Source organism: Nasonia vitripennis (assembly GCF_009193385.2).
Source record: "Nasonia vitripennis strain AsymCx chromosome 1 unlocalized genomic scaffold, Nvit_psr_1.1 chr1_random0009, whole genome shotgun sequence".
NCBI classification, from domain to species: Eukaryota; Metazoa; Arthropoda; class Insecta; order Hymenoptera; family Pteromalidae; genus Nasonia; species Nasonia vitripennis.
The window spans coordinates 1,777,050-1,794,254 of NW_022279596.1; the positions used below are offsets into that span (position 1 = coordinate 1,777,050).

The 17,205-nt window shown below is 35.3% G+C and overlaps 2 protein-coding genes across 21 annotated transcripts in view; one reads left to right on the forward strand and one right to left on the reverse strand.

Annotated features, from left to right (window-relative positions):
• Positions 1-17,205, reverse strand: part of LOC100116395 (high affinity cGMP-specific 3',5'-cyclic phosphodiesterase 9A) — an 815,596-nt gene that overhangs the window by 184,054 nt on the left and 614,337 nt on the right. For all 16 annotated transcript variants that reach the window (XR_004228117.2, XM_032601371.1, XM_031933029.2 and 13 more), the window contains one exon: positions 10,325-10,576. Coding sequence is in view for 15 of the 16 variants with exons in the window: in XM_032601371.1 (XP_032457262.1) it covers positions 10,325-10,576 (252 nt within the window). In the remaining variant the exon portion in view is untranslated. The remainder of the gene's footprint in view (positions 1-10,324; positions 10,577-17,205) is intronic.
• The window catches only part of LOC107982128 (probable serine/threonine-protein kinase tsuA), a 183,762-nt gene continuing 183,322 nt past the window's right edge, over positions 16,766-17,205 (forward strand). Inside the window, exon 1 of one of the 5 annotated variants that reach the window (XM_031933133.2) lies at positions 16,766-17,164. The gene's annotated coding sequence lies outside the window, so the exon portion shown is untranslated. The remainder of the gene's footprint in view (positions 17,165-17,205) is intronic. The other 4 variants (XM_031933146.1, XM_031933140.1, XM_032601375.1 and 1 more) reach the window with 4 other exon arrangements.

Sequence of the window (17,205 nt, forward strand, 5' to 3'; positions counted from 1 at the left end):
CCGTATTGGATTACACGACTTTGATTCAACATGCTATAGAAGTAAGATCCGCAAGGCCCATTAAATAGCGATACTATCTAGTATCAAGAAAATTAGAGGAAGAAATGCATGCTCAAGTGGTAAAGATGTTAGAAGCAGGAATAATACGACGATCCAATAGTGACTGGTCGAGCCCAGTAGTCATAGTGCGGAAATCTGACGGTACCTACAGATTCTTCATCGACTATAGGAAACTCAATGCTGTCTCTAAAGCAAGTGCGTACCCGCTTCCGTACATGGATGCTATTTTAAATAAGTTGCAGCATGCTCACTATATTTCGACTGTCGACCTCAGCTCGACATACCACCAGATTCCGATGAAGGAAGAAGACATGCATTTAACTGCTTTCACAGTGCCTGGATTAGGCCTGTTTGAGTTTACTCGGATGCCTTATGGGGTAGTCGGTGGACCAGTAACCTTCCAACAGCTGGCTGATAAAGTCATAGGGCTGGAGTTAGAGCCACATACCTTCTCCTACCTGGATGATATTATTATCACGACCGACAGCTTCGAAGAGCACCTGCCTTGGCTTGATGTAGTACTCAAGAGAATTAGAGAAGCCGGTCTAACCATCAACAGAAGGAAGAGTAAATTCTGCTGCAGTGAAGATAAATATCTGGGAGTCGTTGTTGATCGCGATGGTTTTCGCCCTGACCCCAGTAAAATCGAACCTGTCATGAAATACCCGATACCCAAGAATCTAAAGCAGTTACGCCGATTCCTTGGGATGGCTTCGTGGTACCGGAAATTTCTGGACAGTTTTGCGACTATCGCCAAACCTTTGACATCGCTGACGAAGAAAGGTGTCAAATATTATTGGGTAAAAAGCAGCGTTCGAGCAGATAAAGGCGCTGATCGTGAGTTTTGCAAGCCGCACGCTATCGAAAGCGAAGCGTAATTATTCCGTTACTGAACGAGAGTGCCTATCTGTCATATGGGCAATCCGGAAATTTCGTCCCTATGTGGAAGGCTATGACTTTCAAGTCATAACCAATCACAGTAGTCTGAAATGGCTGTGCAATATGCGCAATCCGAATGGACATCTTTCTAGATGGGCTCTCGAGTTACAAGCATATGACTATGACATATTTCACAGAAAAGGTTCGCTCAACTATGTCCCTGACAACTTGTCATGAATGTATAAGAATTAAGAGAGCGACGAAACGCCAATCTCCTCTATTCAGCCCAATGATTCAAGTTGCAAAGACGGCTATATATATATATATATATATATATATATATATATATATATATATACACACACACACATGTATTTATCTCAATAAATTTTTGGATGTTAATTAAAATTAAAAGTAACAGATACTTTCTACTCACAGAAATATTATTTTAAAGCTGAAAATAATAATTATTTACATATTAAATGATAATTATATGAAGCAATTATAATACAAACTAAACAATTTCTTTGCATACAAAAAGAGTAATAATAAAAAAAAATTTCTAAATAAAATGATTTTATAATGTGTGTTAATATTATTTTATAGTATATTTATATACATAAGTTTTACAATGTATATACTAACACTCAACCTAACCTTATATACAAATATATTAATATCTCAAATGTTATCTCAAATATTATAAAAGAACAAGTAGTACATGTTCCGTGTTGAAAATAAATACATATTTTTTATACGTATTTTTAATACGTACTAAAAACATATAATTTAACATAAATCATGTTACTATCCTTAGGCTGGTCCCCTTTAGGTACTCCCATTTATAGACACGTCAAATATTTATGTTTACATTTAATATATTCAAAATAGTCAGTCTAAAATTACCTAATATTTCTAATATGTATCAGTTTTACCCTCGTGGGGAAAACTACTTTACCGTACTAGTTACTACTCGCTTCGCTCGGGTGATAACGTCCCTTTCAGAAAAAATTGAAATCCCTTTACCCCCAATATTGCATGATATTTTATGATAAAACGTGCGTCAACCGAGATTTAGCGAATGCATTTTTACACAAGCGTGGCATAAATCGAGGTTTACGCCACGGCGTGTCATAAAGTTCATGTAATAATTTATAGACGCGATTATCCTGCTTCATTACAAAATGGAGATGACGCTGCTTTTCGATCAAAGAAACTGATACTTTAATCATTAGAGGATGTTGATAAAGGGCATTACGACGTTTTTGTTATAATTTGAATCTTTGAAAAGAATACGGAAAATATTATAATAATTTATATCGTAATGAAAATAAGAATCTCTAAAAATATTAACTCTTAAAAAAGTAAAAGGTTAGGCGAGTTTGATATATTCCGCAACAAAATTACAGATAGAAAAGAACTGAGATCAATCAAACAACGTCAAGTTTATTATATTTAACCGTAATGAAGCAAAGAACAACTCTCAAGATAATTACTATACGTCACTTGCAATGCCCGTTTCATTGTACTTATAGTGTTTGTATGACGTTCTAATATATATATATATAAAAAGAAAATTTAGTTGTTCACCAATAAACAAAATGAAACGGGCATGGCAAGTTACGTAGTAATTATCTTGAGAGTTGTTCTTTGCTTCATTACGATTAAATATAATAAACTTGACGTTGTTTGATTGATCTCAGTTCTTTTCTATCTGTAATTTTGTTGCGGAATATATCAAACTCGCTTAACCTTTTACTTTTTTAAGAGTTAATTTTTTTAGAGATTTTAATCCTTTTTTAAAATTGTTTAGAGTATTTCATATTCAAAGTCGTAAAAATAAAATATAAGCATCTTTAGCATCATTCGACCACAGTTTTTTTGTAACATTTTTATTACTAAGATGAAATCACTGATTGTTCTAATATACATCACCCTAGAATTATTTTTACTCCTAGATACCAAAAACCACGGGGCTAACTGCCTAGACGTCGTTATCGGCCACCCTGTACCTCTAGACACCTTCCTGGAATGATTTTTACACTTAGACACAAAAAACCACGGAGCGCGCCACCTAGACTTTGTCATTGGCTACCCTGGCAAGCTAGTTACTGTTACAGCTCCGGAACGCAGAGTATGCACTGGCAACCTCTTAATTGAAAATATCGTAATATATTATTATATTTTCTTGAGAAAGCAATTCTCATCTGTATTAACTTCACGGTCCTAACACTTCTTGCGGCTAACTTAATGGTCCTTTCACATTTCGGGCTGAAGAAGAAAAACGTAATTTTAGCATTTGTGGATTATACACTCACATATTATAAAAATAAGCAGCCTTTTCACTAATATTTTTGTTGAAAATCATAGTTTAGCTCAGAAAACATACTAAGAAGCCAACAAATTTTACGAAAAGTAACAATAAGCATTTTTTCTGTATAATGAAAAATCCGAACACTAATATAGAAGTAAATAGTGTCACGGGCGCCGCGGTTTTGTCTGCTTCTCAAACTCGCCTTCGTGGCGCTACCGCGCCACTTGATCACTTTAATAGCTAGGTAGAAATTACAACCAAACCGTCAGAAATAATTCATACGTCAGAAGAAGAGGGAAGCATTAGGATACGAAAACGTAAAGAATCTCCTATAGAAGGTAAAAGTTACGACAAGAAATTGAAGATCAATCAGCAAAATAATGATGATTAAATCAATATTGATTTAAATAATTATGCAAATTGCAATTTTGATCTGCTTAGAACATTAAAAAGTAAAAAAAAAACTAAAAAACTGAAAGTAACAGAAGTTAAAAAGAACAGCAAAACGTGTCATTAATAATTGAAAAAAACCAAAGATATTGCTATTAGTATGTCGAAATGTCGTGGATGACCAAAAAAATGACGTACATCTGAACAAAGAGAAGAGAAGAGAAGAAAAACAACTGAAACGTAAACAATATGTTAGGAAAACAGCTGATTACAAAATAAATGTGAAAAATAATGAACAAATTAATCATAAGCGTGCAGAAGTTACAGTAAGACAGTGTACGCATATTATTTTAAATCCTCTTACATCACTTGAAATTGCACAAATCACAGAAACCGTAAAAAACAATAATTTATAAGAACAATAAAATGTGACTTTGAAAATTGAAATGAATCCAATGAATTTACTATTAACAATACAAAACTCCGAGGACGCCAAAAAATTGTTACGCCTGGGAAAGAAGAACAAAAAAAAACAACTAAGGCGTATACAATTTGCTATCACAGTAAAAAAATGAAGAAATTTGTAACGGGGTTCACTTTAGGGGGAAAACTCGGTGATATTCAACTGGATCACAATCTCTCGGTGCGACGGAGAACTCTCTCAACGTCCGTGATTTACCCTCGTTGCAACGCAGCTCGTCACTAGAGCTGCTTCGCGAACGTCGTGTTCGCACGTGTGCTATCTCTCCGCACTCTCCTGAGCGGAGCCGCCTTCTCAGTTTTGCGTTGCAACCGCTTGTTGCAACGCCCGCGGAGGCGGCGGTATTCGCGATGAGGACGTAGGGAACGGGAGAGAACAAGCCGGGAAAATAAATCTAATTCCGATTAAAATCAAATAAAATAATGATATATTGTGCAGCCAATGTTTTCTCTATTCAAACGTGCGCCGAGTCACCTCAATGTCGACTCGGCGTGGAGAGTATCTCGCGAAGCTTACGCGCGCGAACGAGAAGGCCGTTACTCGGTGCCGCTGCATCAAGTAGCAAAGCTGTAGCCGCTGCTACCGCTGACGCGATACAGAAAAAAGGCTCCGCCCTACTTACTCGCAGTCGCTATTCTCGGTAGGCGCGCACCACACATTCACACACACTCTACGCCGGTGGTGTTGTTGGCTCACTCGCTGGAGCCGACGTACTCCCGTTTGGCCCCTGATCGACAGGCCGGGTCGTCCTTGCTCCTCGTAGCTGGAGTTGACTTGGACGTCTTCTTCTCGCGATCTCACACACACTCTCACTCTCTCCCACGCTATCGGTCGTCGCTCGATGCCGTCAGTCTCACACACGAGAGCTGACACGTTCGCACCTATGGCCGGAAGCTATCTCCTTGTCCGACGGACCGCGACTTATACGCGAGGCCCCGAATCTTGCCTCGCGCTTGCGCAACATCGCGTTTCAACGATGCGCGAATCTACCCGATTTCGCACCTCGTTACAAATTACAAACAAGGTAATATTAAACATGTAGAAAATGTTTATTTAAATCCTCTTGAAGCACTTAAAGTTGTACAAATTACAGAAACCAAAAGTAACAACTAGAAGAGGCTTTAGAAATTAATTAAATTACTATCAATGCTTCGAAACGTCGAAAAAAAATATTCTTACATTTGAGCAAGAAGGAAACAAACCTACTAAAACGCAAACAAACTGCTGTCATAAAGATCGTTATAAGCAAAAAATTCGATAAGGAAGAACAATATAATAATTAAAGAACATTAATTAGGATCGCTGAACTTTGCTGTGCCCATTGCGAGGCACTCACAAAATTTCCTCATGAATTGCAATCCTTATTCGAAGGAACTCATAAAAAATAAAGAAGATTTTTCAATCGTTTTTTTAATTATAATAATATATATGCATTTGCATTATTTAATGCTGAATTAATTAATTTAAGATCTGCTGGACGTGCTTCCTATTGCTTTGAAATTTAAGGGCGAATTTACTATTAAATTAATGAAGCTTTGTATCCTGAAATAGATGGAAATCCAACTTATCGTGCTTGTTTCAAGGCTGGTGTAGAAATGACTATCTAACATACTATAGAAAATATAGTAAGAGAACACAATATTCTTGATCGATTTTATAAAATGATGAATCGAGAAATTGCTTGTCAGCTAGATTTATCAATTTATAATTCTGAATCGGAATCACAATTGCTTTTTAATTTCAAAGCTAGACCAGATAGAATTTGATGTAATTCTCAAAGAATCAATGAAGTAGCTGCTGTTTTTCTTACGATAGCTGATAGTGATATACCAGAATGATATTTAACCTTCCGTAATAAAAACATAGTTAAACCTATGGTATATCCACATGGAACCGAAAGATGGAACGCAAATTTAAAACGACTAAATAATAGAACGCGACTTCACAATAGAAATCTTGATGATTATGAAGAAAGTGGTTGTCGTGTTACGAGGTGCGCATATGTCATAAACAGAATTGGTATTTGTCCAAAGATTATCGGTAATGATTTTTAAAGCGATTGATAATATATATTTTAAATAATATAAAATTATAATATTAAAATTCATATAAAATCTAATGATTATGAAAATTCAATTATAAAAAAATTACGGGCGCACGCAGCGGGCTTGATGTATCCTAATACTTGTATATGCATTTTAGCAGGTAAAGTTAAATCAGCTGATTAGCAGTTGTCAAAAAAGTTTCAGGTTTTGAAAGATAATTGTTATTTTAATGCTCACTTGCCGTTGTGTCATCTTATATTTTTGGTAGAAGGCAATGGGATTCGCGGATAGCAATGCCACGAGAGAACCAATCAGCGGCCTTCATCGCCACTCTCTTGGGCCAAAAGCTTAAACAAGCAGGAGCAGTGCTCGCTCACTTGCTTATCCGCTCTGGTTTGGAACAGAAGTGTCTATTTACGCACTCAAATCAAAGGTCAGTAGATGTTTCTTTTATAAGATCATCTTCGCAATCGGGCATGACGACGAGACTCCTGGTCAAAGCGACTCGAACAGGTATACACTGATGTTTGAGTTAGCGGAAGGTCATACCTGCAACTTGAAGGATCAAGTGTGCCGTATTTTAGCGTTGATCGGTTCAGGAAAATTGTTAAGGGAAAAGTGCGCATATATTTAAGAGCACAAAGTGGAAGACGTGTACCAGTGACGGCCTGGTGCAAGTAAGAGCGACAGTGGTTGCTCTTTATAGGCAGGGTCGAACACAGCTGGTCAGAAGCTGAAATAAGGTTCACGCTTTAGACGGCTGTCTACTATCTCCTGGTGCTAGTGAGGATGACAGCGGTAATTCGACGTAGGCAGCAAAGGCACGGGCGGTACCTAGTCGATTCGCGAGGTGAGCCTGAAAAGGGTTAGCCATGTCTGGGCTTCCAGGTTCAAGTTAGCAAAGCGGATAGCTACAGTCGTCACTTGATAAATGAGCTGTTCTAAAATGTTGCTCCTGGAATAGAAGTGCCAGAGAGTCCGTACGATCAAAGTGTAAGAATTTAGGTGCATGAGTTTGACTTCGGAACAAAAAGTGGCAGTCTTCGGCGGTTTATCGTGTTGCAAAGGTTTTGTCTAGTAAGAGAGGTCGTGGTCTATCTGGGTTATCGGGCTTAAAAAAGAAAAATCATTCTGTAAGAGTAAACTAAGGTAAATGAATATTCATTAATAACATATTTACATGAATCCACTTGAGTATTGCGTGGTTGCTACTCTCCGATACCACCTTCTCTCCTGACTGTTCCGAACGTAACCGAGGACTACTAGGAATAAGAGTAAGTGCGGCGTATTTATTCTTTATTAATAATATATTCTACCTAGTAGTTTTAGCGAACGTTTTTCCGTCATTTGGCTCTCAGATGCGCGAATCGACAAGGCGATTCGTGGCTTCAGGCCAATACGGTTAGGAGTGATTTTATAATAATTCCTAGACTGCCACGACCCCCTCTAGGAGTTTTACTCCGCAGATTTTGAGGGTCCTTTCAGCGCGGAGAGGCTAAAGGGCCGATCTGTGACTGCCAGGCCAGAGAGTCGAGTGGCGAGAGACGTTCGCGCGGGCACATGACTGGGTGTGTATAGCTATAGATATAGTGGAGCGCACGCACTGCTTCGAGTCCCTTCGGTAGTCCTCGGGATAGCGTCTTTGTTCTAGCGGGCCCGAGTTTTCGGCGGCGTTTAATGAGTAGAGCGTCAGTTCTCGGCGATAACTTGTGAGAGGTCACACCAGGACCTGATCGTTAGGATATTTTAATAAAGTCATAATATCTGATCAACAATGATATCACAGTTTATTTTTGAACCTTAATAGTTTTATAAGTCCACTACATTAAGGTTCAAAAATAAACTGTGAAATCATTGTGCTAAGGCCGATCGAGGCCTGCTAAGAATAATATTTTTGGAAAAAATAAGCCGACTGTTTCAATGTTGCACCTCGTATATGGCAAATATAATAATTGTTTAATGTTTTTTACATCCAACCTAAATATATTTATTAGTTGAATTATTTTTTCTTAATAAATTTTAAAAAGTTTAATCATAAGTAAATTGTTTATTTTTTGAAAAATTAAGAGGTTGTTAGAGCTGTGCTATTTAGTTCTAGTTTACCTAATCTCAAACATTTTTAAGATTAGAAATAATAACTAAATACACTTGCTTACATACAAATTTATTCTAGCTAAATCTTACATTAGTGTAATCACGCATGACTTTTATAACTAATCATCCGCCAGGTAAAAGCGATAGTCGAAACTGAGAATCAATAAGATGACCATCACTTTAGTATGGAATATTTGATAGAATAAAATCATTTAGTTATTAAAGCAACAAAAACTTTGTATTTTGTAGTAACTTTTACAATACTAACAATTATTAATTTGATTTTTGACGGTGTGAAGTATATTCTAAGCAAACAATATGAACTACCACTTGAGGTGGAGTCACAAATTGGTCACGTTGACTTCTACATCGCTTTAAAGTGTATCCGTTCTCTTAAATGAATGATTGATCAAGGTTCGGACGTTCTCCTACCCATGGCCGTGATAGTTCACTCTTCTACTCATGTGTAAATTTATTAGTAGTTGGATATCCCAAAATATATCGATCGCTGTAATATTAAATACTTCTGTGAAGAGGTACGTGAAAGGAATGTAAAATGGAAGTAAAAGACAAATTAAGAAATATGTAGAATAATAGATAGGAAAAAAGTGATGAAAAGTATACAAAAGCGGAGGCACTTAGAGACCTACATAATGTAATTTTTAAAAGAATTTCACATCATTTTGTGAAATGGAGTTCACCTCCATGAAAGTGCAAAAGAGGGGGTAAGGAAAAATGATGAGAAAGGGATTTTTAATCATGTTCAAAACCATATTGTAGCTCGCAAATCGAGCAATGCGCACGAGATAATTAATCGAGACTGATAAGGAAATAAAACTTTATTGAGGAAGATTGATTATAATGAATGTTATACAAGTAAGTGCTTTTTCGCTCAAGCTTGGCACTCGACTAACTCGAGCCATCCCGCCGCTCTCCAGCAACCCTGTCTTTTTTTTCTAAACAATTTTGTTTTGTGCATCCGCTTGCCCGGCAACCGTAGTTCGCTCCCTTGACAATTGAATTGCGGCTTTCCGTCCGCGAGAAAACCTTTTGTTTCCTCGCCACGTGCCCTTCTATTTCCGATCTTTGATCGAGGAAGGGGAAAAGCGGCCCCGAACAATCCATGATTGTCGTGCACGCAGCCAAATTCGCATTCCAAAACAACGTGAATGCATATGATTCATTTTTCTTTTTATTTTAGGCTAAACCCAGTAACCGAACAAGCAGCTTTTTGGCAATGCTCGAGACCGTAACACATATAATACAGGAAAATATATATTACGTACTTTAACTGTTTTATCTGCAATTTATTTCAATATTAAGTTAACGAAATATTGGTACCTGCATGCTCATGCAACAATTCGTCCGAAGAAATTTTGTTATTAATTTGCAGACAACCTTTTTAAATTAAATTTATTCCTTAATTTCCACACTTATGGACCATGAATATATGCAGTGAAAGTAAATCTATAAAAAGGGCTCTTTGAAGCCCTATACTTACATAAGTCTCCACTCGGTAAAATAATAAATTCGTGAATTTTGGCCTTTGTAGATATCGTAGACATATTGTACCCGACATTTAGCATCAATGTTTGAGGTGTTTATTATTATTTCTAAGTAATTATGAGCGTTTAATTGATAATTATCCAAACAATTTAGAATACATTTACAGAACAAATACAATATCTCATTTTCTTTTAATTACAAGTAGTAAGGTTCCCAAATACTTTATTATGTAGCTAATTAGTAGAACAATAATAATAAGTTACGGTCGAGTAAGCGTCAGCAAGTTGAATACTTGTTGCTGATTGATATTATCAGGATTTTTTTTCTATTTATTTATTACTCTAAATTTACTCGCAATTTTTCTGTTAAAATTATATGGGGGATAATCAAGACTTCTGACATATTGGATAATAATTCACTTTGCAAATCTTAATGTTAAGAAAATAATATATGTTGTAAGAATTCGTGTCTATAGTAAAGAATAGGTTTAAGAGGAAATGGTTACGAACAGTATAAGTCTTACATGAATTTTTCGAATACGTAATTTCTACAAACCTGCAATTCTGGAAAGAGTTCTCCTAGAATTTCAAAAAGTGGTAGAAGCACGAGTCCAATAAAACTGCACTGAGACGAGGGTTTAGTCACTTTATCTCTATCCATAAACGGTGTAACCGGTAAACCCTCAAGTTTCTCAGCATCACTTTGTTTAAAAAACTCCTGGAGAAGACTGTCAAGCCAGGGTTCTGCCACATCCATAGGCCGAGCCTCATTGCTAATATCCGCTACTTTGATTAGCACCATTGATAACTAGTATATAAATATAAAAAATGTATGTATGAAACCAAATATTATTTATTATAGCATTAGAACATTCAGAATACTACACATGCGCTAATAATTTTACGGAGACAAAACACCTTGATTTGTTAAAAAATAAAACATTGATTTGGTATTGTTATAATTATCTAAATATTAAAATATTATATGTGATCATTTTTATGAAAATCTCCCAATACTTGTAAATACATATTTTTATCATGCTATTTTGCGGTTTATATGTGCATAAAATATAGACGCCTCATCCTATTGTGAAAAATTTTACTATTATTCTTTTTTTTAACATTTTTTTGGCAAAATGTTGATCGTAAAAATGACCGGGGTCACATATTAGATCGATTCTTTTATAAATATACATATTTTTATTAATTTTTCTTTGCGGTATATATGTACGAAAGTTTATCATCCTTTATTCTACCGTAAAAAATTATGTTTATTTTTTTTTTACATTTTTTAACGAAATGTTGATCGGAAAAATATACATTATATATAAATATATTTTTTTCAATGGCGTTTGGAACTCGAAAGTTCATCGTCTCATCTACGCAAGCCTTCCACGCTGTCCTGTCTTGTGTCAATCCCACCCAAGGTGCACCCCTCCGATCGACACCCACCCGTCCTTTTTCTACTAGATCCGCTGTTACGTTGTCCTTCCATCTGCGTCTAGGTCTACGTAGAGGTCGCGTTACCATCGGCCTGTCCTTCATGACACGCGCTGCCGTACGGTCGTCTCCCATTATCGCTACGTGTCATGCCCATCCCAATCTGCGTGATTTTATTATTCTGTTAATATTTGGTGATGCGTACAGATTGTGTAACTCATCATTGTGTAGTCTCCTCCATTCCCCGGTTTCCTCATCTTTCTTCGTCCCGTATATTTTTCGCAAGACTTTATTTTCAAATACCCTAAAACGATTGTCCACCCGCTTAGTGAGAGCCCACGTTTCGCACTCGTACAGAACCACCGGAAGTATTATTGTCCTGTATATTCTTATTTTAACGTTTTTAGACAACAGCCTCGACTTAAGTAAATTACTCACGGCATAGAAGCAAGCATTACCCGAATGAAGTCTCTTGTTTATTTCGACATTAATCTCGTTTCTATCATTTATGGTCGTACCCAGATACCTGAATTCGCTAACCTTTTCAAAAGTAAAATTCCCAACTCTGAGATCTTCCTCCCCTCTGCAGATGCCTAATTTATCCACAATCATGTACTTTGTTTTTGATTCACTCACTTCTAACCTTGTATACTCCGCCGCTTTTATGAGGATTTTCGCGTTTCTTGCTACCGTTTCCCTACAATCCCCCAGTATATCCAAATGATTTGCGTAGCCTAGTATCTGCGTTGTTCCATCAAACGTTGCGCCCAGCTGACTAACCTGCATTTTTCTAACGACATACTCTAACGTTAAGTTGAACAGCACCGTAGAGAGCCCATCCCCCTGTTTTAAACCATCGCGTATCGTGAAGGGTTCTGATATATGACCGCCTACTCAGACCTTTCCCGTGCTTCCGTTCAGACGTATTTGAATCAATCTCACGAGTTTTTTTGGTACACCGAGAAGTACTAGAATTTGATACATTTTGCTTCGCTTAATCAAATCGTACGCTTTTTTAAATCTACAAATAGTTGGTGTATGGTTTCGCAAAATTCCCACTTTTTCTCTAACAACTGTCTTATGATAAACATTTGATCGCTCGTCAATCTGTTGCGTCGAAATCCGCACTGATAATCTCCTACTATATCTTCCGCGAATTGAGTAAGTCTAGCTTGTATTACGTTTGACAGAACTTTGTAGCACGTTGCTAAAAGTGAGATACCCCTATAGTTGTTGCAGTCTGTCTTATCCCCCTTTTTAAAAATCGGTATAATGATGGATTCCTTCCAATTTTCGGGTATTGTTTCATTTTTCCAGTTGGCACATACTAGTTTATAGATTTTAAAAGTAAGCTCGACGCCCCCATACTTGAGTAACTCAGTTGGTATAGAGTCATTTCCCGCTGCTTTGTTGTTTTTTAGTTTTGTAATCGCGGCCTCTACTTCTTGGTAGCTCGGTTCCTCCACATGGACTTCGCACTCTTCGTGAAACCATGGTTTGCTATTTGGTTCGTCATTCCCCTCCGGCGATGTGTTTGCTTCTTCAAGTGCCTGAAACTTGTTATTAATTTCTATCTGGTACCTAATTCGCTCTGTTCTATCTCGTAGCTTTTCAATATCGAAGCTTTCTACCTTGTTTGTTCGCTTACTATTTTGATTCGCTACTAATCTAGCTCTTAATTCGGCTACTACTAGGAAGTGGCCCGAGTCGCTATCTGCCCCTCTACAAGCCCTAGCGTCGAGAACGTTAGTATGACGTCTTTTTTCAATGAGAATCTACACTATATTAAAACAATAAAATAAGCAATTTTGTAAAAATAATAGTGAATCATTGCGGAATGGTAATTTTTTTATGATAGACATGTGATAATAACATGAATAAATTATACCACCGAAAAAAAAATTGGATTTAGTTAACTTTTTTAATAAAAAAAGGTTTACAATAATGTCATGTAATATTTTATATAAATCAGCTATCTTTACATATTGAAACATTTTGAGCAATATCTATTAAAATTCTTTATTTTGGAAAACGATGTTTTCTGTAAACATCCCTATATTTCGTGAAAATATTCAACAAAAATTAATTTTTCAACATCGATAGTAATTTTTGCATATAAACGCCTAGATTCATCTCGGAAATTGTAATTCTTGAATAATTTCTTTTTACAATCATTAACAATAAACATTAGTAAAGTAGCGTACGTTCGTACAAACATACTCATCTCTTATTTAAAACAGGAAAATATAATTTTTTTGTATACACTGAAAGTACAAGTTTAGATGTATAAAAATGCTAAATGAAAATTTCCGGATGTAGTCCAGATCAGATGATGCTGAGGATAATCATTATAAGGACTAGTTAAACTATATGATATACATACGTTTTCTTTTGTACATTTGGGGTTATATCCCAATAGATCGTCTATGAAAGATGCTCTTTCTTGTAGACGATGTCCCGTCGACCTGTGGGTTATCCTGACAACTGGATATCGACTAGAAGAATTCAAGAGTATTTTTCGGTATATTTTATATTTCAGCGGTGCTTTTCTTTGTTGTCTGTATCACGTCGACCTGAACATCTTCTATGAATTTAGAAGTTATTTCCGGTATATTTTATGTTTAAGTGGTGCTCTTCTTTGTAGACGATGTTGCGTCGAATTGGGGGTCATCCTGGCACCTAGACATCGTCTACAAGAAGATACACGTTTTTTTAAAGTACATTTAGTGTATACTGTGCTTTTTCTTGTAGACGATGTCCCATCGACCAGGGGTCATCTTGGCACCTAGACATCATCTACAAGTTTTCTTAAGTAAATTCACAGTATAATATACAGTATTTACTTTAGACAGATTAGATTAGAGCTTTTTATAGTTATAGGGATCAATGTGGATGATAATAACACAGCTAATATTGTAACTATCGTAGGTAATACATTTATCTTAATCAAGCGGTTATTGTTATATGTAGGAATAAAAAATCATGTGAAAAATTAAATTAATTTAAACAGATTTTCGAATATACTATGTTTCTTGTATATATTTTTGTATTAGTATTCGGTTTTCTTCGTTTCTTTTTATCTTTTAATAAATCTTCATCATGCTCGCAAATAGACTCCTTACTTAAAAATAACTTTGAGTTATTTCTTGATGTTTCTAGACAAAGCACCATATAATTGACCATGACCGAATACTGCAGTGCACAAATATATTCCAACTTTGTCGAAAAATTGACATTCAGATCTGTTTATAGTCATAGCGAAACTTAATCTCATCTAACGATGGTCTTAGGTCAAGTCGTAACAATAAGACGATTTTACCAGAATATTTATCAGTAATGATTTGTCCAATTAATTTATATTTTGCTTTCTCCTAGAGGAAGCTTTGTAATAGTAAAATTTTCAGTTTCGCTAAAACTTTGTAGAAATGCATTTGGAGGTGTTTAGGGTTCTAATTATGTTTTAAGGAAATGTCCGTGCGGATGGATGTGTGTGTGTATGTACGTATACCGTTATGATTCTGGAACCACGCGACCAATCGTAATAAAATTTGACATGCATATATGTTTTCTGATTCTGAATTCGGGAAAATTTTTTTTTACGATTCTGACTATTTTATGGCAATGTTATAGCCATTTTTCGATTGTCGAAAAAATATTTTTGCTTTTTTTTGATGATACGATTCATACTATATATGCAACAATAGTGTATCTAAAAGATCATAAAATTGTCTACTTTTGCCAGCCAGATTTTCCAGATTGACCGTTTCATTTAATTTTCATGATAAAAAAGGTGATTTTAGAAAAAAATATAATATCTCCAAAACTAAATTATCAAAGTTTTTGAAAAAATGTATGACAATAAAAGCCAATAATATCTATTTGCTGTAAAAATTAACAATTTTGATGACTACGAGAGTAAAAGGCTTTATTTAAGTTGAAATTTTAGGAAAATATCGATCTTGTAATCACCTAGGCTAGGTTCTTTTTGCAGCTTATAAACCATTTAGTTTAAAAGATATTATAATTAAAATTCTTTGCCTCTCATCGTGTATACTCTGTATAACTAAAAATTACTATTTTTGTTAAACCTTCTAACTCGCTAACTAAAGTTTAGAGTGTTTTGAGAAAATTCATGATTTTATGAGGTTATAAGGACCCTATGGTATTTAAAATAATGCGGTTAAAATTTTTTCATGAAAATTATATGATTTGATATTATGCGGCTGCTCCTTCAGTAAAATAATTAAGATTGAAAGTATTTTAAAAATCATTAATCTACTGTATATTTGAATAATATTGTATCTATTGGAACTATAAATTTTGTTGGAATAAGCTACGTGCCAAATGATTGGCAGCGGTTTTTTTTATCTCCTTAATAATCATTCTTGTTCCATTACAAAGGCCGCCATTGATATCCAAATTTCTTAAACAACTAACTGTCGTACCTCTTTTTAATATTAATTTATGTGGTGGTAATCCATTTGGTGTCAACGAATTTAGAAATTCTGTTGGTATTGAGTCTATCGAATTGTCATCATTTTCACCTTTAATTTTGTCATTACTATAAAATACAAAACTCTTACAATCAATTTTTTCAACTATATTTTCATAAAATTTTTGATGTATAAAAATATAATAGTGATGAAATCACGTTATTTTTTAACGATCAATCATTTGGATTAATTTTATGTCCGAAAATTTCTATTATCAAATCATTATAGCAAATAAATTCTTATTGAATTTTTCGAACATTAATTTGTAATTTAAATTTTGTTGCGTTTTTATTTTCTCCTACATCGAGAACGCAATTTTCAAATTCATTATATTGATTCTGTAATCTCAAATTTTTATTTAATGATAATTTCATGAAAGACAACCATAATTTACTTCTTTTTACACATAACTCCATCATTTTTGTACAATTGCTATATCATACTATAGGAAGTGCTTGTCTAAAATCACCAGACAGGACGATGATTTTGCCTTCGAAAAGATTGTTATCAATACTCAAATCTTGTAAAAATGTATTTATTGCTTCATAAGCTTGCTTAGATATCATCGATATTTCATCCAATATTATAATTTTAACATTTTTTTAAAGTATTCCAAATTTTAAATTAGGACAAATATTACATGTTGTTTGTTCGTTAATCTTTAACTATTATTTAACTGTTTTTGAAATATTATGTAAATGTTTTATAAAAAGGTTCATGGTTTTATTAATATTGAACAGCTATCATTTCCAACGTTGTTTAAACGCTAAGAAAATATTTCTTAAGCCAACATTTACAGACGTATCAACATTTCTAGTCTATATGTATTTAAAACATTTTAAAACGTTATGTGCTATTAGGGTATATTGTGTTTATAATATTATAGTATAATAGAAATATATTGCAACGACCGAAAATTCATAAATTTTAATTTCTGGGCCCGCGCCCGACTAGATACATTATTTTCTAATGCTCGCGGTACTTCAGTAGTAACTACGTACCTTGCGCTCACGTGACCTACGCATACATGCGACGCAATGACGCTACACTTAGCGGTCTATGTTGAGTCTGCAAGAGTGGGGACCCGACGCATGTGCATACGCCGGAGTTTTGCATGTATGCGTACGAGCAGCGGCGAAAGGTATGCGCGACATTACATTATTGAATTTGAAAATGGGCTACTGAGTTTTTTCTAAAACTCGAGCCGCCTAACTCTTGCGAGTCAGTCGTATCGCGAGCGGAATCAGCTTACTCTGAACTCTCAAACTGCAAACATGTAACCAATATGTAACCACGTGGAGCCGTCCCCACGCAACAAATTCTCGGCACACCGAAGCTGTTTTGTTTTCTACGCAGTTCACTGTCAAGGTCCCGGAGCGACCCAGGCATTGCGGACGAGGCACTTCTGTTACCCGAAGAAGCCATGGCGAGAAAGGCAGTGTCTACTTTAAGTGTTATTTTATGTAAGTATAGTGGAGTGATTAAACAACCACCGTTAATGTTT